The sequence below is a fragment of the Numenius arquata genome, chromosome 17 (assembly GCF_964106895.1).
Source record: "Numenius arquata chromosome 17, bNumArq3.hap1.1, whole genome shotgun sequence".
Taxonomy (NCBI): domain Eukaryota; kingdom Metazoa; phylum Chordata; class Aves; order Charadriiformes; family Scolopacidae; genus Numenius; species Numenius arquata.
The window spans coordinates 3174270-3196328 of record NC_133592.1 but is presented as its reverse complement, the minus strand read 5'-3'; the positions used below and the strand labels follow the sequence as shown (position 1 = coordinate 3196328).

The 22059-nt window shown below is 46.4% G+C and overlaps 1 protein-coding gene across 2 annotated transcripts in view; it reads left to right on the top strand.

Annotated features, from left to right (window-relative positions):
• RPTOR (regulatory associated protein of MTOR complex 1) overlaps positions 1 to 22059 on the top strand; it is a 136446-nt gene that overhangs the window by 46898 nt on the left and 67489 nt on the right. For both annotated transcript variants that reach the window (XM_074160420.1, XM_074160418.1), the window contains exons 7-10: positions 5063 to 5122; positions 12339 to 12439; positions 13398 to 13542; positions 21506 to 21581. In XM_074160420.1, the coding sequence (XP_074016521.1) occupies positions 5063 to 5122; positions 12339 to 12439; positions 13398 to 13542; positions 21506 to 21581 (382 nt within the window). The remainder of the gene's footprint in view (positions 1 to 5062; positions 5123 to 12338; positions 12440 to 13397; positions 13543 to 21505; positions 21582 to 22059) is intronic.

The following is a 22059-nucleotide window of genomic DNA, read 5'->3' as shown; positions in this document are numbered from 1 at the left end:
AATAAAAAAAAAAAACCAAGCAACCCAGGATTCAGCAAATGGGAGTTTGAGTTTGAGTTCTGGGGAGAGTCTTTTCACCAAAACACCATGTTACTGCAGGGGGAAAACAGCTGCTTTTCGGAGTGGATGCACCAAGGCTGCAGTTATTCAGAATAACTCATTATTGAGCGCGTGTGTTAAATCCATACTGTCAGGATGTGGTGACACCACTGAATTTTTGTTGGTTTCACTAATTGATAAAAATCTTAGTGGGAATCCCTAGCGTGGGCTTTGGTGCCTATTGAAGATTAACTGGTTTATAGCAAACTGAAGCTTCGTAAGTGAAGTGAAAGCTGTTGACGCTGGGACTCGGGCTTTTCCTTCCCTTGCAATTATCCTTCCCTTCACAGTTGGTGCCATAATTAGAGATAAAATGCTGAAGCTCTGCAAGAAGGTTGTGGTTTTTTGGTTTATTTTGGAAGGAAGTCCCCGCCAAACACACAAACTGCTTACACAGCAGTGTTTAATGAACAGTTTCTATAACACTGAGAAGGGTTTCGGGGATATTATGATCTGTGTGGGAATTTTCTGTCACTTCGTCTCCATGGGGACGTGGGAGGGGGTGACGAGGGCAGGTTCTCAAGCAGAGCCATACCTGGCGTCAGCACCAGCTCCTCTCACGCTGTCTCTCCTTTGTGTTTGACGGGAAAGATGTTTGTAGAAATGCAGCTCGGGGGAAGGAGTTAAAGCTCTTAACCTCAGCCCTTCTTGGGGCTGACGCTGGTCGATGCCGTGCAAACTCCTGGAGAGTGAAGTGTTTCCTGCTGCAGCTCATCCAGTGCTGGCGTGCGGTGCTACTGCACACTGAAATACTCCCCTCTCTTCTCCGAGGAAGATTATACTCCTTTTATATTCCCTGTTGATTGGCATTATTGCGGGTGTGTTTTTATCCGTGCCAGTCCTGTAAATACTAAGTGTGCGTTTGCAGAGCGTTGTTATTTGCTGCTCTTAAACAGAATAGAGGCAAAAGCAGCCCCTCCTCCTGGTTCCAGCTGCTTGATGCAAACTGGATGTTGTGTCCTACAGCAGGCAGTTAACCCAAACTGAGGATGTAAACCTTTGTCATTAAAACTCCTCTTCTACTTCACTCCAGCTCTTTTACTAAAGCTGGTCCAGAACCCTGCAGAATTGCTTTTGAAATATAGCATTTTTGCAATTCTGGACTGACAGGCTAATGAGGTTTCATATACTGAATTTATGGGCAAATAAAATTTTGATGAATAAATTTCTATAGATCTGTATTTTAAGTAAACAACTGATGGACAAAAATCACTTATCAAATGGTGTTGCGGCTGCATCCACTTGAGTCTAATTTCAGGGAAAGAAGAATTGATGCTGGGTCAGTCAGAGAAGTGCGGGTCAGTCGGGCCCTTCCGGATGCAGTGCGTGAACCTCTTACTGGCGGGTCTGCGGGTTCCCGGAATCCGGGTAGGAATCCTGACTGACTCCACACCGATTATCTCCCTGTGAGGGGACTGTTGTGAGCTGCCTATTCCAAATATATGTCATAACTATATATAGCTGTGTATGAGGCAAGCTTAATGTTAAGCCGTATGGATTGTTAATCTTGATGATACGCGCTGATCGGGAGGTAGCGCGGGTATTGTGGAAGCGGGCAGACATCGGTGTGTGTTTGGTGCCCTGGTTCACACAGGTCTGTGTCTCTCCCGCTGTGTAAAGCAGAAAGCAGCTGTATTGGAGGCTGTGACAGTAGTGCATCGTTATCGTTGTCCCTTAAGACATAGAATCATAGAATTGTCGAGGTTGGAAGGGACCTTTAAGATCATGGAGTCCAACCATCAACCTAACTCTGATAAAAACCATCACTAAACCATGTCTCTAAGCACTATGTCAAGCCATCTTTTAAATCCCTCCAGGGATGGTGCCTCAACCACTTCCCTGGGCAGCCCATTCCAAGGCTTAAGAACCCTTTCAGTGTCAAAATTTTTCCTAATATCCAATCTGAACCTCCCCTGGCGCAACTTGAGGCCGTTTCCTCTCATCCCATCGCCTGTTCCTTGGGAGAAGAGACCGACCCCCCCTGGCTACACCCTCCTTTCAGGGAGTTGTAGAGAGCAAGAAGGTCTCCCCTCAGCCTCCTTTTCTCCAGGCTGAACACCCCCAGCTCCCTCAGCCTGACAAGCCGGACAAGCTGACATAAACAAGCTGCAATGGTATTATCACCATTTTGCACATCAGGGAGAAGGTTGTGCTTGTCTAAATTGTCTTAAGGACCCACAGGCTTTGCCCTGTGATGTCCCACTCATAAAAGAGTAATAGGGCTCTGGAGAAGTGCTGGGAAACCCCCAAAACTAAAAAGAAACAAGAAGTTGAGGAACTGCTCAGCCTCAGGAATTTCAGATACACGGTTTGTACATCAGAACCCGAACACAGCATGGAAGAAAGAGCTTGACCCGTGACAGCTGATTTCATGTTGGGTCAATTAACAAAAACATTTAAAGTCTTTCTTTTATCTTAAGTGTTTATTTTGCATTTCTGCTTGAGATTCTGGGGGTTTAACTGAGCCAATCTTCTGTCCCACATTCGTTTAGGGAAATTAAATTGAGTTTCAAAATATTCCTGTGATATCTGAGCAGAACCCAGTTGAGCGCTGTTGTGTGTATTTCTGGTTTTCTTCTTTATTGCCTGGCATTTATCGGTGTATTTACAGGCAGCTCTAACATTTGCCTGATGTTTGTGATGATGACACCAGCCATCACTTGAGACGCCGCATTTTGAGCCGTGGAGCGGTGAAAGGGGGTTGCAGATACAGGATGAAGAACATTCTGTTTACGAGTACATTTTCTTGGCAATGGGTGGTTGTCGGGGAGGGAATGCAGACAGTCGGCTGCTGGTTAAACGGGGCTTTAATGAACTCGTCTCTCAGAGTGTTCAGGGCGATGGGGGGGGTGCGTTACAGACGCGGTGCCGTTCCCGGCCGGCCGTACGGAGGGACGGTGAGCGCTTTGCTCCCGCTCCGGGGGGTATCCAACACATCCACGGTCAGGGCAGAAAGAGGGGGTTCACTGGTCAAACGCAGGCTGGTTTTGTGTTGTTCTCTTTGAGGAGCCATGAGCTCAAATGAAAGAGCTGATATCTAAGCTTATTTACATGTTGCCCGCGGTGCTGTACCAGCAGCTCCCCGGGGAAGTGCTAAACGACAGCGGCAGAACGCGCTTGGATGGGAAAATATCTGTTTACAGTGACCCTCAGAGCATCCTGCGGCGGCAGAAGTTGTGGGAAGCGCTTGGCACGCTGGCAGGTCTCCTCTGTGTGTCCTGAATTTTCTGCTTCTAATCCAACAGGCTGTAACCAAAAGCCTTGTGCTTAGAGAAATCCTGGCAAAAAGGAGGCTGATGTGTCTGTTTGCCCCATGGCGATCACGCTCTGCTCCTGCTCAGCAGCTCTCAGCCCAAGGAGCCCGGCTCTGCGGAGCAGGGGGAGGATGCTCATCGGTTTTTTGGTGTTGTTTTATTGGAACAGCATGCAGCGCTGCTCTCTTAATTTCTAGGCCGTTAAAATACGGCTGAGTGAGTGAGGTGAGGGCAAATCCTGGCTCGGGTGAGGCTTCCGAAGTAAATACAAAACACCGCATGGCACGGTGATAGGCAGAACTCTCCTTACAGAAAGCAAATGGGTAAGAGCACGGAGTTGTGCTGGCCCCATTGTATCCTCCTGCAGATACGTGGCAGTGCAGAGGCGCTGGGAATCTTGTGGCATCCTCAGTCCATGGGGATCCAGCCTGATTCCAGCGACCCAGTTCTGCCGGCCTGAATCCTGCTTGCGGGATTTGTTTGAGAGGGGTATTTCCCTGCCTGGTCCTCTAAAGCAGCATTGTAAGATTTTTATATTTTAGCGGAATGTATAGGGATCCCACTGTAGTGTTCACAGATAGCTTTACGACTTTCTTTTTGAATGATGGATGGCGGACACAGCAGGAAAGCAGCCTGGAGACCACGTAGCTTTTCAGAGCCCGTCCCTATTCTTGGCAGGAATGGATGTCCTGCGCGTGGGGGGTGCCACAGGAAAACTGGAGGGTCCTCAAGACTTCAAAAATGGGCTCTGCCCATTGTAATTGTTCTCTCCTTTCCCTGGGGCAGAGCCCTCCGGGTGCGGGTACCGTGGCTGTGGTGGCAGGAGGCATGGGGGCAGCCGGAGGCTCCTGGTGCCCGCAGAGGTCTCTGTTCAGGGTTAAACACCAATTTCTCTTACTCTGATGGGTAAATCCTTCATTAAACAGAGAGTGGATTTCTGAAATGCTGGGGAAATGGGCTGGGGATGTAGTGATATCACTGAGGAAGTAATTTATCAAGTTGGATTTGCTATTTTTTCTTCCCAGATCTGTTATTTCCCACTTCTGTCCTCTGGGCCACAAAGGGTGTCCCCGGGAGCTCTGGAGGAGGGAGACGAGAACTGGGACACTGGGGGGACATCGTGCTGCCTCCCTGTGCTCGTTGGGGGTCCCCAAGGCAGCACCGGTGGGACGCTGCATCCCCAGGGCCACCCCGCCTGAGGGAGAGGGATTTGTGATGCTGAGGAAACAGAGTCAGCATTTTTTTTAATTAAATACCTGGGGTGTTTGAACCTGACGCATCCCTCATCCCCTCCCGCGCTCACTTCCCCTCCTGCGGCGCCCGATCTCCTCGGGGAAGCGCAGCCAACGCTGATCATTATTCCAGCAGCATCCTCCGCTTGGCTCCGGTGTCGCTGCTGCTCCCGAGGGACCCAGCCGGGGGACTCCGAGCCCTCTCCCCCCCTGCTGCCTGTTGGAAAACTTGTCACCGTGACAGTTACAATACCCCAGTTTTGACACCTGACGATGGAAATCGCCGCATAATCATGAGTGTGACAAATATTGAGGGCCTTGTTTGATTCTTATTATGCCGTGGCAAAGTTTTCTACCCAAACACCATTTTAAAAGCAGAAACACTGTAATAAAGAAACCTTCTTCCATATTCTTTCCACAGAACCTCGTCATTAAATATTCAATTAGTGTGTTTTATTTTTATTCTCTTCTCCCCAGGTTCTGTATGCAGAAGAGTGTCAGACTGGTGCCAGGAGTCACACTGGATTTAATAGAGAAGTAAGCTAATAATTTATTTTTTTTTTCCCCGTTGCCCTTAATTTCCTAATTATTTCTAGCATTTCTCTTGTTTCTGTGCGAGGGAGTTTCTTTGGAGAGCTTTTCGCGGAGCCCGTACCCACGGTATTTGTCATTTGTTGCCTCGCTGTGCGCTGCTGGAATGAGCAGTGCCCATAAAGTGAGCGGAGCCGGGAGTTGGGGCTGTGCTGGGGCTCGGCCCCGCGCGTCCCCGGTCCCCAGTGGTGGGGTCTGGTGTTAAGGAGATGAGAAGAGGAAGGAAACCTCCCAGGGGTTAACCTGGCCTTTCCATGAGACCCTTAGATGGTCCTGAAGTTAAAAGCTATTTAGCGATGGAAGGTGGCTAGGTCCCTGCTGTTGTTCAAACAGTGAAGGGGGGGGCTTTTTTGGTCGTCTCAGCAAAGGTGACCTGAAGTTCCTTCTGAACCCATGGGCTCATCATCGGCCGGGACTGAGATCACCTCAGGCCACGGGATAAATGTGTTCCAGAACAACGACTGCGTTACGTTAATTGCAATTAACATACTGCTACAAGAGTGTATCTCATCAAAGAACATATGGGGAGGGTCAGTGAAGGTCTGAGCCTGGTCACTCAAGAGTTGGCTTCACTGAACACTCGGATGTGCTGCAGAGGGTTAAATAATCTTTAAATAATGGTTTACTGGCCAAAAAAAGAATTTTCTTCAGTATTCTTGATTCCTGTTGGTGATACCACAGCACACACGTGTTCTTTAAAGGCTGTCTTCGTGGGAGGCGTGCCAGAAGTCGCTTTCTGTGGATATCAAATATTTAAACCTCATCACCATAATCTGCAACATATATCAATTATAGAAAACACATGTTTTTTATTACAGTCTCAAGATAGGCCTAGAATACTTCCTAGGTTGCTTATGTGTATATTATAATTTATAATTTAATCGTCTTTAAAACTGGGAAAAGAGTTTATATTGCAATTAAGCTGCAGATTTTGAGATGAAATTAGGCTGCTCCTTCTTTGAAGGGCTCAGATTTCTAATTGTCTGGGCTAAAGCAACGTCCTGATGAACAAACGTGTGTTGTATCCTGACGTGCGTTTATATTACAGGTCTTCTGAGATGAGGCCAAAATACTCCCTAGTTTAGAAATAAAGATCTTTGCTGGAGCCAGGCAGTAAAATGCAAAGAAAAAAGGAAGGAAAATGATGTTGGTGGAGTACGAGGAATTTAGGAACATCCAGCTGATGCTTCATGAGACTCTTTCGTGGCAGCATCAGTGCCGGGTGTTCCTGCTGCCTCAGTTGGTCTTTTCTGCTTGGTCACAAGCTGCCCTGTCCTCTGTGCTGGCATGTGTTGTGTGGCTGCTGAGCGACATGCGCTGGGACTTTGTTCTGCTTTTAAAAAATATTGGAAAAAATCCTAAGGAATGGTTTATCTCAGTGTAGGGTGGGAAAACAAAGCTGGGTGTCCAGAACCAGCGATGTACAATGATGCTGTCATCTATATTTAGGGGCCTCCTCTCCTGAAATCCCATTCTCAGGAGAACAAGACCAGCCTATCATTTTTCAGGGATTTTTTTCTCCCTGGGTCCATTTTGCAGAGGGAGGGAATTCTCTGAATTGTCTGAAAAAACATCTGGGTGATCTGGGAGCTGCTCGTGCTTCTGGGGGGGGGGCGCTTAAAAGACGGTCTTTCCAAACGATCCCCTGAATGTGGTACCACAATTCACCTTCACAGCTAAAGGAGCCGGGTCCCTTCTGTCAGGGGTTTGTGACAAAAGACCTCTTCTGAATGTCACCCCTGAGTCACGCAGGCAGCAGCGGTGTGGGAGAAACCCTCCCTGCAGCGTGTGCTGCTGCTGCTGTTGGAAAGCAGAGAGCCCGTCTCCGGGCTGTCACTCACCGGCACAAAATCCATTTATAAAAATCGCTAGAAATGACAAATTTGGGACTAAAATTAATTCCGTTTCCACTTTAAGTATTGTCGAATGTCACGGACTGGAAATTATTAATGTTTTAATGTCTGTTGATTATTGATGAGTAATGGTTGAGTAGGAGCCAATTTAAAGATGAAGTAGGAGAAAATAAAATCCCAAGATACCGCCCAGCAAAAGTAGTGTAATTGGGGAAAATGTAGAAATTATGCTGCGATATAAGAAATACCTGTGGTGCACACCCTCAGAACGGGGCTAACCAGCTGCCTTCAGGATGGTACATGGGAGGGCAGGGGAAGGAGAGCAGCTGGGTAGTATCATCTTTTCAGTTTTTTTCCCCCAGTGATCCCAGTAGCAAATTCCAGCTACTCCAGTCCCTTGCTAGTGCCGCCTTCTCCGCTGGGGCTGGGAGGACCGAGGCTCCGTCATGGGAAAAGGGGGATGCAGAGCCCACCCGGCCCTGCTTGGGGCTGAAACAGTGTGGAAAATGCCTGGAAATGATGGTTTGCTTGAGGAAGGCATAAGGATAAAACCTGTCAAAGGATGGTCACAAATTTTCTGACTGTGCTCGTGTTTAAACACACAAAATTGTTGTTGCAGGGTTAGCAAATAAGGCCAAATGCTAAACTGCAGTCGTATTTCCATCAAGAGACCACATTGCCTTCGAAAAATCCCCTGCCTGCCCGGTGCGAGGGAACACGAACGGGGCTGTGGGTATCTGGGCTTGGCAGAAATCACCAAGATTCATAACTAGGTGGAGAAAGGCATTTGGTGAAAAGAGAAAAGTTCTGTTATTTCCAGCAGGACCAGAGAGGGACAGATCTCTTGCTTCTTGGGTGGGTGACTGAGGGCAGGCGAAGGCGGAGGATGGTTGTGATGCTGGCAGGACCCTGGTCTCGCCATGGCAGGGCTGTGCCGTCACGGCTGCCACACCGTAAGTGTCTCTGCTGATATTTAATCAATTATGTGCTGGTTCAAATTCTGAAATACTGCAGCCTTTTTTTTTTTTTTTTTATTTACAGTAGGAAAACTATAATTCTTAGTTTGCTGTTAGAGCTAGGTTAGGCAGCTTTCAGCCCCTTTATTTTCTTCTAGAAAATTCAGTTGAAGGCATTAGAGCGTATTTTGGAAGGTGAGTGTTTTAAGAAGTGTTATTAGCCAGGGTGTAGCAGGGATCCTCTGCCTGTTGGTAACGTATGGCTCATTAGCACTTGAGCTGAAGAAAAACTTTGCTATTGAAGATGTTATTTTGAAAAGTTTCTGTTCCATAATAAATCTGTTTTTATTGAAATGGAGTATTTAATTTTTATCACCGTTGTTACAGGGTATCAGTCCCTAGTGTAGGCAAAGCCTGTTGTAAATACAAAGGGAAGATCACACTCCAAAGGCTGGTTTTCATGGCAACACTTCTTTCACATCCTTGTACCGAGAGATGACAGGACTGAACACGAGTGTACAAAGCTTTACAGCACTCTCCAACAAATAATTTAAGAACCTCAAACGTTTTGTCTTTCTCAAGTAGTTTGCCAAGGTTCCAGGAGCCCAATCACGCCTGTGTCGTTCCCGTACCCGTTATTTTGTGATGAGGACACGTTGTCTTTGAGCACATTAACTGTGATGGTCCCATTGTCTTTGAGCACATTAACTGTGATGGTCCCATTGTCTTTGAGCACGTTAACTGTGATGGTCCCGGCTGAGCAGCTCTCGATGCTCCAAGAGATGCACACCACAAACATCCCTACGCCGTTTGCTGTGATACACGCTCTCCCCTTTTTTCCCTGAAAGATGAAAAGTGAGATTTACTTATCTTATTTTCTTTCCCCAAACTAGAATTATTGTGAATGTTCACAAGTATCAGTTGGTACCGAGCATCTTGGTATGTGGTGGAGTCTCCTTCTCTGGAGACATTCCAAACCCCCCTGGACACGTTCCTGTGCAACCTGCTCTGGGTGGACCTGCTTTGGCAGGGGGTTGGACTAGATGATCTCCAGAGGTCCCTTCCAACCCCGTATCATTCTGTGATTCTGTGATCTTGTTTTCTGATGATATTGTGTATCCTGATGTTATCTGTATTATACCCCAAAAGCAGAGGTAACGGTGGAGCCCATCCAAAGGGAAAACCTGGCATCCTTTGCAGTAAATGCTTCCCCTGTAATTGAAGTGATTCATGGGATTTTGCTAAATTTCTGACAAGGACACTGCTGGTTACACCTCGCGTGAGCTCCCCAGTGACCCTGACATTTTGTAGTCCTCGCTGCTCACAGTGGAGTGCTGTGATTTAGGTCTCTGGGAAGGCATCTGTCAGGAAGGTGATGGAAGAAGCAATGGAGAGTCCAGAGATGTTAAACTGCAGCGAGCGGCTGAGACAGCGCTGCCCTTTCTCTCTTTTCTTCCCCTCCCTCAAAGGTAGTTTTTACAAACGAGATCTGCTTTGTCCTCCCCGGCAGAGGCTCTCGCTGGTTGTCAAAGCGTGATGTGAAAGACGCCGGGAGAAGTGATCCCAGCGACAGCAACACTCCTCGGGGGGAAATACCTTCCGCATCCGTGCGGCGTTCTGGTGATGGGGGTGCAGGGCCAGGCAGGCGTTAAAAGAGGCTTTGGTTCATAGCCACAGGATGGACTTGAAAGAGGACGTTGTACCGGGGAAATGTACACACCCCAAAATATTTCATCTAAAAAATGACATTAAGTAGATTTGTGTAGTGGAACTCGGCAAAAATAACAACTCTGCATCTTTAAGATGATGTTTAAAAGCAGGGGAAAAAAGAAGCATAACTAATTATTTCAAATAAATCTTTATAAGTGTGTGAAGAAACAAACAGGAGATTGCTGTGTGTCTCTCTTGTGCCTTTCCAGTATGTGGTGGTGTGCTCTTACTGGGATTTAGCTCCCCTCACTGGGGTGGGAGGTTGGTACCTCTGAATTCCAGTGCGTGGAGATGGAATTTGTCTGCTGTGTTTAACTGGTGGTTGTTAAACTGTCCCTGCCTTCAGCGTGTGTTTGAATGCAATCCCAGAGTTAGGAATCGTTCTCCTCTTGCCTTTGGAAGTTTAAGCTTTAATTCTCAAAGATGATTAAGATCCGCTGTCATTGAGTAACACCGTGTTAAAATCCCTTCCCCGGGTCACAGCTTGTCATTAATTAGAGTGTTACAAACTGTCCTCCGGTTTCTGGGGTAGGAGTTCCAGTAGTCCCATCCAGGAACAGAAAATACGCTGTGTTTATTTTTATCTGCCGATTTATAGTGCTGACTTTAAGTCTTTAAACACAAAGCTAAGCATACCTTCTTCCCTGAGAAAGTAGGTATTCAAGTCACAAAGAGGTTTCGGAGGTTGGGCTGCGAGCAGCAGCTTTGGATTCCAGCCTGTCATTCCTGCTTAACGCCATCAGTAAGATCTGTATCAGCTCACGAGCTGCATTTAATAAAGAGAATGTGGCATGAACTGTGCACAGAACCCTCCATCTGCTGTAAAGATTCAAACTCTACCCTGAAACACCCTATTTTGATTTCCACTGAAAACTGGCTTGAGAGCGGCCATTCGTTTGGCTTGTTAGGGAACCTCAGCGAGGAGCGCTTTGGTTTCTAATTAATAAATTTCTGACTTAGGGAACGCCGCTGTTTTGCTGCAGAGGGTGTTCTGCAATGCAAATATTGACGTGAATCCTCTCCGGAGCAGTGGGGTGGCCTCGTGTTCCTTCCGCCTGCTCTGGGGGATCACTTAACAAACACTTTCGGAGATGTATATTTTTCCTCTGATATCGAGACAGACAGGAATTTTTTATAAGATGCTAATTTCTAGCTGGTTTAGAAACTGTATTTGTACAAGGGAATAGGCTTCATCTGAACCTGCCTGGCGATAACGCTGCTGTGGGTACCAGAGGAAGAAGTTGCCATAGAGAGAGCACTTGCTTCATGTAGTTTGTCTGGATGCTGGTAGCATTTGAAAACCTGTTACAGGAGGGAACCAGGCTTGTGTTGGGATCAGATTCGTGGGATCTGGGTGGGTGCAGGTTTCTGAAACTTCCCCGTCCTCTCGCTGATACTCTCTTAAGGGGAAAAGAGCTGAGGTGGAGGGTGCAGGGCTGGGTGTGAGCATCCGAGCCCGGGACAAGGCTATTGGGCTTGGCTTGTTGGCTGGCTGGAGTTTTGAGGGTTTTTTTCTTCTTTTTTCTTGTTTTTGCTTTTGTGAGAAGCAAATAAGAATTAGAAAGCATATTTAGGAAAGCTGATCAGGATGGAGACAGAAGCTGAGAGATACTGAAGAACAGTTTACAGCTGCCTGCCTTTAAGTAGTGTGGTGTGTGCTGGCTCTGAGCCACGTAGGGGTTTGGTTGCTCCAGTCTTACGTCTTATTGCAGATGAACAAATGCGGTATGAGATCTTTGTTCAGTTCCTGGACAAAATAAATTTGAGTGACTTATCAGTCTACAAAAGCAAGGTTATTAAGCCTTGGAATGGGCTGCCCAGGGAAGTGGTTGAGGCACCATCCCTGGAGGGATTTAAAAGACTGGTTGACATAGTGCTTAGAGACATGGTTTGGTGATGGTTTTTTATCAGAGTTAGGTTGATGGTTGGACTCGATGATCTTAAAGGTCCCTTCCAACCTCGACAATTCTATGATTCTAAGATCCTGGCCCTGGGAACAGCAGGATTTGTGGTAGAACGTTGCTGTTCCACCTTCACCAATTCTGCTTCCATCAAGCTGCTGTCTCTGTATTGATGCTTCCAATAATAAATGTTAAGCCCAGAGGAGCCTGTTTCTCAGCTCTGACCTTCTGCTTATCTCGGGCTACAAAATTTTACCAGGTTACTCCTCAGAAGGGTCAGATATCTCCTGCTCCTCTGAAGTGCATGTGCCTCGAGCCTTTGAGAGACGAAGTCTGAATCGCTTCCCTTTCTTTCAATGGTCAAGTGCTCTTCCTGCTTTCTCCACTTGTGTAAAGTATTTGTTGGCACCAAGTTTTTTCGCTCCTGTAGGTGTTTATCCACAATGTTCAAGTTGTTCCTTGGTAGCGTAGATAGAATGATCTTAAATCTCTCACTGTATGACATCATTCCCTATTTTTATTTTTTTTTAACATTGTTTTCTGCATCTTCTCTAGTTTGCGTGTCCTGTTTTTTAAGCAGCTGAAGTGAATGCCAAAATGTGAATATTAGGCAAAACATTCTAGTGTCAGTCTCAGTGACACAAGGCAAAATCCCCTCCATCCACTGGGAGCCTTGATTAAGGCTTAGGGTTAAAAATAAACTTAATAGGAAACCTACTTGGTTTTTTTTCCCCACCTGCAGGATTCCAGGAAGGCTGAATGACCGGAGAACTCCCCTGGGGGAGCTGAATTGGATCTTCACCGCCATCACAGACACCATTGCCTGGAACGTCTTGCCCAGAGGTAAGGCTCGGGCAGGGGAATCGAGTTTTCATCAGAAGGGGAGTGTTGCTTATTCAAAGTAGAAGGATGAAGAATAAGACAAATGAGACCCTGAAATAAGGAGAAAATTAAAGCCTGATACTGAGAAAAACAGATCAGCCTGAACCTTAAGGCTAGTTAAATATTTTACATTCCCTCTTTTCTACCAGAAGCATTTCAGCACCCTGATCATTAGAAACCAGACAGGTTTATTTCTACTGTCAACATGATTGCTTTCGCTTGAATAATTTTCTTTCTTACTGTATTTGTAAAGAGCAATCTGTTTTCTTCCAGCCTTTGTTAGTATCATAAATAAAGGTGGTTTGCTCTTTGCTGTTAAGGCCGTCTGTGTCCCGCGAGTAACTTCATCCCATTTCTCTACCCCTTTCTGCTGTGAATTCGTGCTTCTGGAGCACGGGGTGGCCACATTTGTGAACGGTTTTCCAACTGTGCTCTCTAACGCTCAGTGCAGCATCAATTCTTCTTGGCCTCTCTAAAAGATGGCACATCTGCTGTCTTTTAGGATTCATTTTGGCTTCTCGTAAGCCCGTCGAGCTGCCAGGTAACGGGTGTGTAGCTCTTGATTGAACAGTACCCAGAGGTCCTTTCCTCCCTCAGTCAGTTCCAAAAACTCAGGCTGAGTTTAAGTGAAACACCAAAAGAGGAATTTTATCCAGAAAAGGCAAAAAAGAACCTGAGGTGAAAGTATTTAATCGTGTAAACATAAAATGGAGAGTAACTGCGATGCTTTAAGGGCACTCAGAAGGCAGGATTTGCTTTTAATAGTTGTCATATCATGTTCCTGCAAAACTGTTGTAGATTCCTTGTTACTGGTATAAAATATTAACATGTTTTTATGTTTTAAATTATTTTTGCATATTACCTACGGTACTTAAGTTACAAAGATGTGCATCTAGTAATTCGTGGGATCTCTTTGCAGATCTTTTCCAGAAGCTGTTCAGGCAAGACCTGCTCGTGGCCAGTTTATTTCGGAACTTTCTCTTGGCAGAAAGGATTATGAGATCCTACAACTGCACCCCCGTCAGCAGCCCCCGCCTGCCGCCCACCTACATGCACGCCATGTGGTAAGTGAGAGCCCCCGGGGGATTTCAAGCACCGGAGTCAGGAAAGAGTGTTACTGTTTAAATCTCCACAGTGCTTTGCTCATTCAGTCGGTGGATCAAAAATGAAAGAGCACGTGGCAGCGTAATACCTCCAAACGTATTTCGTCTCTGTGCGTACACAATTATAGTGTGATTCTCTAATACAGAAGCGTCGGTTCTTCCTTCACTCCCAACAGAAAAGAAATACTTTATTTCCCGCAAAGTATTAAAAGCTGGTGACCTGTGACTGTGGAGAGTGGGGAGGGAAAAATTCTTAACTTGCGTCGCTGAAATAGAAGAATGTTTTTGCTGCAGAGTTCGTCTGCTTCTACTGTTGCTTTTAAGATGATTAATAGCAATGGAGGTGGCACAGTTATCGAAAAGCTCTTAAATAGGGTTTTGACTAGCAAACGAATGTCCCATGAATAATAAAAATAATAACAGGAATAACAAAAATGCTTGCTTTCAGGTTTTTTATTCAGTATGATCAAGAAATAAAAGAGTAGAAAATTTGGCCAAGTACCAAGTGGTACCAAGCTAACGTAGCTCCTGGAGAAGATGAGAGCCAGGTCACTGCTGAAGGGCTAACGCAGTGATGGGCAGAGGTAGCTGAGGGGGCTTCATTTGCCTGCGTTTTCAAAATCCTTTTGAAAAGTTTCCTCCATGAAATTTTGGAGGATAAGAAACGTAGAGGAGGCAGGAAGGGATGATGGTCGGTGTAAATCTGATGGCAGCGTGGGTGAGTGCAGGTGCCAGGGCCCGGGTTCCCTGGGGAGCCGAGCGGGAGCCCCACCGTGTCTGTGGGCATCAGGAGCTGTCACCGGAACGCGGCGCTCCTTGGGTTACGGAACAGCAAGGGGGACACGGGGGGAATTCGGGTGGAATTATTAGCGATCAGGCAGCCTCACTCAAGGTAGCGTTTGCACATGGCAGTCCTCAAGTGTTGGATTAGCAGCCGTTGAGGAAAATCGCTTCAGTCATTTGTAAATCTGGTGAGTTGTTTTATCGTTGTGTCACATGAGGGACTGGGACATTTGTAAGTGAAGAGCAGAAAAACCACTGGAGTTCCCGTGGTGTCTTTCAGATGCTGTTGTCAGGGGATGTGGCAGAGCTTGAGCCGTAGAACTGTGCATTTCCAGTTGCAGTAGAACAGAACACGTTTCTACTGAAATTTTAAAATTAAACCAGTAAATTTCTGAAGTTATTTACAGCTTGCTTATTGCCAGCATATTGAAAACCTGTATTTCCAGTTTCTTATGGGAATTTAATTCATTCTTATTGCCAGCGTATTAAAAGCCTCTATTTCTGGTTCCCTATGGGAGTGTGACCTGACTCGGAGCTGGTGTTGCCATCCACGAGCCGAACCTCAGGAACGGAACTGGGAAGACCTGGATCCCGTTCTGTGTCTCTCACAGACCTGTGTGGTGGCATCACGGACTCTAGAAACACGTTCTTTTCTTTGCTTGTGCTATAGTTCTCCTGGCGCACAACGGTGTGCAAATCTCTTTGCAAAGCCCCTCAGATCACGCCACGGGATAATGGCACTGCTGCTGCTTATGGAGATTTACCAGAAGAAGCAGAAATTCCTAAAGAAAATTCCTCGTGAATCCCAAACACTAGCAAAGTAGACAGCAAGGGAGCAGAGAATCCCTTGACACACTTTATTCATTGTCCTCCAAAAAAATGTGCACTTTAAAGCAAACCTCGCAAAGGGGAAAATTCCACTCAGGTCAGAGGTGGCTCAGTTGATTATGATGAACTTTTAGTAAGGACAGATTTAGAAACTAATTTAGGGCTCGCTTAAACATTTTCTGAAAATAATCATCTGCACGTACTTATCACCTTTCATTCAAGAATTTTCCAATGGATCCCTGATCTGAAACCTCCAAACCCACTTTGCTGTTCAGATAAACTGGGTGATAGGGCTGGAGGGCAGGAGAGTTGGCCAAGGGAGCCCAGAAAAGAACAGGAACTTCAAACCATGGGATTTGACGGTCACATTGACTCTCCATCTGCACCGTTGGGTGGGGGATGAGACAGCAGAGTTTTGCTGATGGCTGTTTTATGGGGACTTTTCATAGATTTCTGACGTCAGACTGTGTTGGGGGAGTGAGTCCAGGAAAGTGTCAGCAGTGGTTTGGTCTGCAAGTGAGGGGCAAGAACACCCGCCAGGGCTCTCTCCTGCCCTGTTATAAATGCTTAATGACTGCAAATAGTGGCTCTGGCATGTGTAGCCCCTGCTCCTCGAGGATCTGACTTCAGGGGACTTCCTCACCCTTCCTCCTCCCCTCTCCGGTGCTTTCTGGGCTGTTGATTTGGGTTGGTTTAGGGCCTCCTGCCTTTTACTGGGATCCCATGTGCACCGAGGGTGCGTTCCCGACTCGGGTTTGGGTTGTTGCTTGCAGCCTAAGGCATGGTGTGATGTTTGAGCTTCTCCGGTACATATAGGCATATATTGTCCTCTGGGTGCTCCTCTTGCTTCCTGGGCTTTGCTCCTCCATTCACAACGGTAACACAGGATTCACGTGTGTGTTTGCTGTTACAGACACGAGCCGTTCTGCAGATCAGTTTACCTTGTGAACAGTCACACCTGCCCCTTCTCAGACATTTCCTCTTTATCTCTTTTCCTTACCTTTGTCTCTGCTCGTTTGACAATTCTCCCCAAGCCACGCTCAAACGTCTCGTGGTTTGAGGATCTGGCGTGGTTGTAAGGGAAGCGCTGAGGCTGCTGGAGGCAGGAGCTGCTCTTCCTTTTGGTTTAGTCCTTGTGAAGACAACTTTTAAAAATTTAGTCCTATTAGATTGTCGTTCTAGTCAATTCATTTGGGAGACCACTGCTCCCTGCTCTGTTAATTATCCTTTTTACCTGAACAATGGAGGAAAAACGAACACTTAATTTTTGAGGGAAAATTTGACCCACAGTCTGTCAATCTTTTTACTTCACCGAGAAGGGCACCCTGTTTGGGAATCGGCAGAGCTGATCCCCGTGACCCTGCCCTGCTTGGTAAGCTCTGACATGCTCACTCCTTCCTGGCTTTCTTACTTCTCTTGCCTTTCTCTGTTTTAGCTGCTTCGGCACAAACCCTTCTGGGCATGAGCTGTTTGTATTTGCGTGGTGCCTCGCGCCGTAGGTTCTTGGCTGCTGCAGGCATTGCTATAATAAAAGTATTAATATTAATATCTATTGATTGACTGGCTCTGCTATTCAGCTTCCAGAGCCGTTCCCTCTATTGTGCAGTAAGAATAGGAGACCTGATGCTCTGTCAGCATCTTGATCCCCCCTGTGATGGATTATGGTTTATACATTACTGCTGTTGGCAGCGAGTTATATTCACAGCCTTTGAAAAGACCTAATAATGTGTTTGGAAATAGTTCCTAACATAGGTCATATATTAAAAACAAAGTACCTTAATTATGCTTTGGAAGAGCTACGATTTGCCCGTAATAGAAATATTGCAATAGTGTATACGCCGACCGTGAAATTCTAGTAGAAAGAAAGTCATAACATACTGGAAATAAAACAAGCTTGAAATTCTGGCTGAAAAGAAACCCATAACAGAGCGACCCAATTACAGGTAGGAGAGGAGCCGGAGTCTCTCAAGGCCGTGGGAGCGTGGAGAACGGATGCAGGGCTGCTCGGCGATTTACGGAGAAATGAGGCTCATTTAGCTCCCCAGAAAGACTCAGGAGCTCAGCAAGAAGAAAGCGACTGTTTGAGAGGGTATTTGGGACTGTTTGACATTTGAAGGATCAGCTTAATTCAGATTACGCTGCCTATTTCACCAGATTTGTGCGTGTCTATGTGTTAGTCTTAACGTCTCCAAGCCCCGTTAACAGACTACAAATAGTATAATGGGGAGAAATGGAGGACAAAAATAGCGAAGCGTGTGCTTTAAGTTGCGGCTGGAGCCGGGGAATGCGTTGGTCGGAGAAAGGAGGATTTCATCGTTGTAACAAATATTCATAGCAATAAATATATGTTAAAAATAGCCGTGTCTGAGCAGCTTCCCAGCTGTCTCCCCTAAAGCAGGCTTAGGGAGGTCACCGTGTCACTGAAACAGGTGAATTCAGGCTGAAATCGGGAAAATTCAATCGAACGGAGTATGTCGTTGAATTGTACTTGCAGAAAAAAGCAAACGTGAAAAATCTTGTCCAACATACTTGAAATATTTAACAGTTCCAGAAATACAATTCAAACCAAGCAGATGTCCCGGTGCCTGAGCCCCAGGACTACGCGTGGCTTCAACTTCTCTCTGGTTGCTTCTCAGCACGACTGTCCCAGCGCCAGATACTCATTCCCACTGATGTATGTGCGGTGCAATAGAATACAGACTTTTTCCAGAAGAAGAGAGAACGTTAAAAACCATCAATAATATAGTTTAAATAAAGTTTAAACAGTCCTGCTGGGATGAAACTGGTGTTGGGCTGAGGGGGGGAGATAGATGGAGCCTATCTACTACATTCTTTAGTAGCATAGTGCAGTGGAGCTGAAGCCCTGGGAATATTTCAGTAGGGCATTGCCCGGTGAATGCATCATAGTGTCATCTTCTCGCAAGGAGGCCTGCCGGGCCGTTGGAAGAGCATGGGGACGGAGGGAGGAGGCAGGAGCGATGCCAAGATGTTTCCTGGCTCTTTCTGCACCCAGCGTGGGGAAACAAACCTCCCAAAGCGCTCTGCAAACAGCAGCCTCCGCCCAGGAGGCAGAGAGGTAGCGATCTCTCAGGCTGGCTTTCATAAATCACTTCTGGGATGCAAGGCCACCTGTCCCTGTTCCCTGCTGCTCCCTAATTTATCTCTTGTTTGTGTGCTAACGTGCAATATTAGTTCCGCGAGCGCGTCTGCAAGCGCCCACCTTTCTGCTTCCCCTTGGCGTGTTGGAACAGTCAATCACTGCTCCTCCCTACCGCCAGCCAGTATTTTCACCGTGACTGTACAAGCGTTTTTCCCCTTCTGTTCCTCTTCCTTTACTCCGTGGCTTTAGTCCTTCACCAGTCACTTGTGGCTTGTTTTGAATCTTCTCATTATTATAAAGCCTGTTTAGTGCCGTCATCTGTCTTGCCAGCGTGGTGAGTTACCTCTGTGGCAGCTCGTGTGCAGCCTAAAGCCTCCCGAGCATCGTGGGAAAGCTGGAGAATCCTTGGAAGTGCTGGATTGATTGGAGTCTCCCACGGGCAAGGTGGCTCGGCAGCTCCAGGCTGTGATGGGTGCTGGGGTCAGGATGTGCTGGTGGTGGTTACTCTTTTGAAGGGCCGAGTAACACTGGCTACGTGGCTTCATTGATTTTTAATGGCCTGGTTTTAGAAGCATAAAAAGAGATTTTTGTTTTAATCTACTAAAATCTCTTAAAATCTTCATTTGTTCTTTCTGGTAACACTTAAAACCTTTGAGATTTGACCTTGCGGGGCTGATTTGGACACTTGTGTAGCAGTATTGGTGCTTCTTACCTAAAATGACTGAGGAGCTCAGCACCTTAGCTCAGTTCCTCTGCAGTATCATCACCACGTAGAATCCTTTCGTAGGCAGCCTGAATAAGACCCTTTGCCTCTGATCTCTAAGCCGTTTTTCTCTTGTGTAGTAAAACTTTTCTCAAAGGCACTATGTATTGACATTTTCTAACATTTGGAGAATTTCTTTAGGTGTTATTGCCCGTTCCTCCAAGAAACCTGAAAGTCAGAAATATTCATTCTTTGCTTGAAGTAAAATTATATTTGCACTAATTGACTATGCCTCTGCCTGAACCAGGAGTAAATCTCTCCCTCACCAGCTCTGCGTAAACATTTTGTCTCCAGCATAGGTCTTTATTGAGCACGTGGGAAGCATTTGTTGCCCGTGCTTTGATTATCTCTTGATTACCTCTTAATTATATTGGCAGCATATTGTCAAGTGGAAGGTGAGTGCTGTGAAGCAGAGGGACGGAGTCTGGGGCAGCTAAAACAAGCTGCATCTCTTGAATCCATAGGTAAAAAAAAAAAGCAGGAGCTTTATAGTTTATTTTTCCATCTAATTGGAGGGATTGTTTTGGGCTGAGAACAGCTGCCGGTTGGGCTAATGGGATGGATTTTGCTCGGCAGTTGTTCTAATGGAAGGCTTTGTTTGACTCCAAACAGAGTGATTTAAGGACTTATTAGAGCAGGTGACTAAAACACACTGTATTGATTATCACCTATGGCCTTATGTCTGCAAATGTTCCTGGGAGAGGAAAAATTGCTGAGCCTATTGATGTTAACACACGATGGCCACGAGCCATGGAAGAGCAAATGTGTCTGGAGAGTAAATGAGTTTCTTTTGTGTAAGAAACCCTGCGGGTGGTGGTTTAACTCCTTTGCCTTTCAGAGTGCATAAATTCATGTGTTAAAATGAAAAGTGCCCAGAACATGGATAGAGTAGGGATAATCGCTTCTGGGGTAAAAAGAAACCGTTTCACTTTTTTAGACGTGTTTTAGGAACTTTGCAGACCAAATGTGTTTATTTCAGTTTGTGAGCATTTTGCAGCAGCCCATTGGCACGTGTCTTTGCACTGAATCAGCCACATGTTCCTTGGCCACTGTACGCAATGTATGTGCTGTAATAACTGTAACACTGAAATCACAGAATGATACAGGGTTGGAAGGGACCTCTGGAGATCATCCAGTCCAACCCCCTGCCAGAGCAGGTCCACCCAGAGCAGGTTGCACAGGAACATGTCCAGGTGGGTTTGAATGTCTCCAGAGATGGAGACTCCACCACCTCCCTGGGCAGCCTCTTCCAGGGCTCTGCCACCCTCACAGGAAAGAAGTTCCTCCTCATGTTTAGATGGAGCTTCCTATGGTCAAGTTTGTGCCCGTTACCTCTTGTCCTGTCCCTGAAAAAAGACTGGCCCCATCCTCCTGACACCCACCCTTTAGGTATGTATAGGTGTTGATCAGATCCCCCCCTCAGTCTTCTCTTCTCCAGACTAAAAAGCCCCAAGTCCCTCAGCCTCTCCTCATCAGAGAGATGCTCCAGGCCCCTCATCATCTTTGTAGCCCTCTGCTGTCCCCTCTCCAGCAGTTCCCTGTCCTTCTTGAACTGGGGAGCCCCGAACTGGACCCAGTACTCCAGATGGGGCCTCACCAGGGCAGAACAGAGGAGGAGGATGACCTCCCTCAACCTTCTGGCCACGCTCTTCTTGATGCACTGCAGAAAATATTGTAGATCACAATACTTTAGCCATTAAACAATATAGTAGGTAAGTGTAAAAGCTGAATTCTTTAAATATTTTCTCTTTTCTAGTTTAGTGTACATCCCTCCATCCTTGGGGTGAATCGTGTAGAGCCAGTCTTTGTAGACCAGGCTGTCACAGAAAGCCTAACTTGGGGCTGGATGGGGACCGAGCTGGTGTCCTGGGGCTGTGTGCGGTGACACGGTGTCTGAGGAGGATGAGGGCGGTGGCGCTGGTGGGTCCCTGAGCTGGAGATGCTGGAAAACTGCATCCTCCTGAGCCGGCGGGGCTGGGGTGCAGAGCAGGCGAGGTCTGGGGTGAACAGAGGTGGGTGCTGGAGAATTATGGGTTGGAGCTAATCCAGGATTGAGTTCATTTCTCGAGTTTAAAAAAAAAAAAGTCATCCATTTTTGCATGAGGACAGGTATCTCACATGACTTGAGTTCACTCTGGCTTCTTTCTAGGTTACAGAGAGGAGCAGTTTCTGTGAAGTTCAGCCAGGGATCTTTTACCCCCCTCACCTTGTGTCGCTCAGCCTGATACGATACTGGATTAGACCTTCTCGCTGTTTTCTGAATAGTTTTCCTATGTTATATCTGTCGGGTTTTTTGTTGGGTTTTTTTTTTTTTAAATTAAGCATTTTGAAGCCAGTCGGACAACACTGTTCTGTCCAGAGACTTGTATGATCAGAATTTAAATTTACCTTGATATTACTTAGGGATAACTTGTAATGACTTCTCTTTCCTCTCTCACCTTTTTCTTCAGGCAAGCGTGGGACCTTGCAGTTGATATTTGCCTTTCCCAATTACCTACAATTATAGAGGAAGGAACTGCCTTTAGGGTAAGTTGGATAATATCTTGAAATGTTGTGTGCCCAGTTTAACCCATTACGTGAAGCCTCAGTGCAGCGCATCACTTTTGCTTTGTTGAGTCTTGAATTGTTGCAGCTTAAGGGTTGATATTTTTTGGAAGATTGTAAACGTCTGCTCATCTTGCTTCGAGGAATAGACTGAAAATCAACTTTAAGTTCCTCACGTGTCTGATTCAGCCGCGGCTGTTGGTGAGGAGGAAACCCCTTCTTGTGGAAATGGTCCCTGAGACCTGACTCTTGCCATTTCAGAGCACTCAGTCACATCTGATTGTTTGCCTGTATAAAGTCCTTTTACCGCGTTACAGGTGTCAGAAGTGATGGAGAGCTAAATAAAAGGCTTGAATTAAAAAACTGATAAATAGGAGGCAGCTTCTTCCAGCCCAAAGCAGGGCATCTGAATGGGCACCTGTTTGCAGGAGAGGTTTATGGCAGCCGGGGAGGGCTGAGA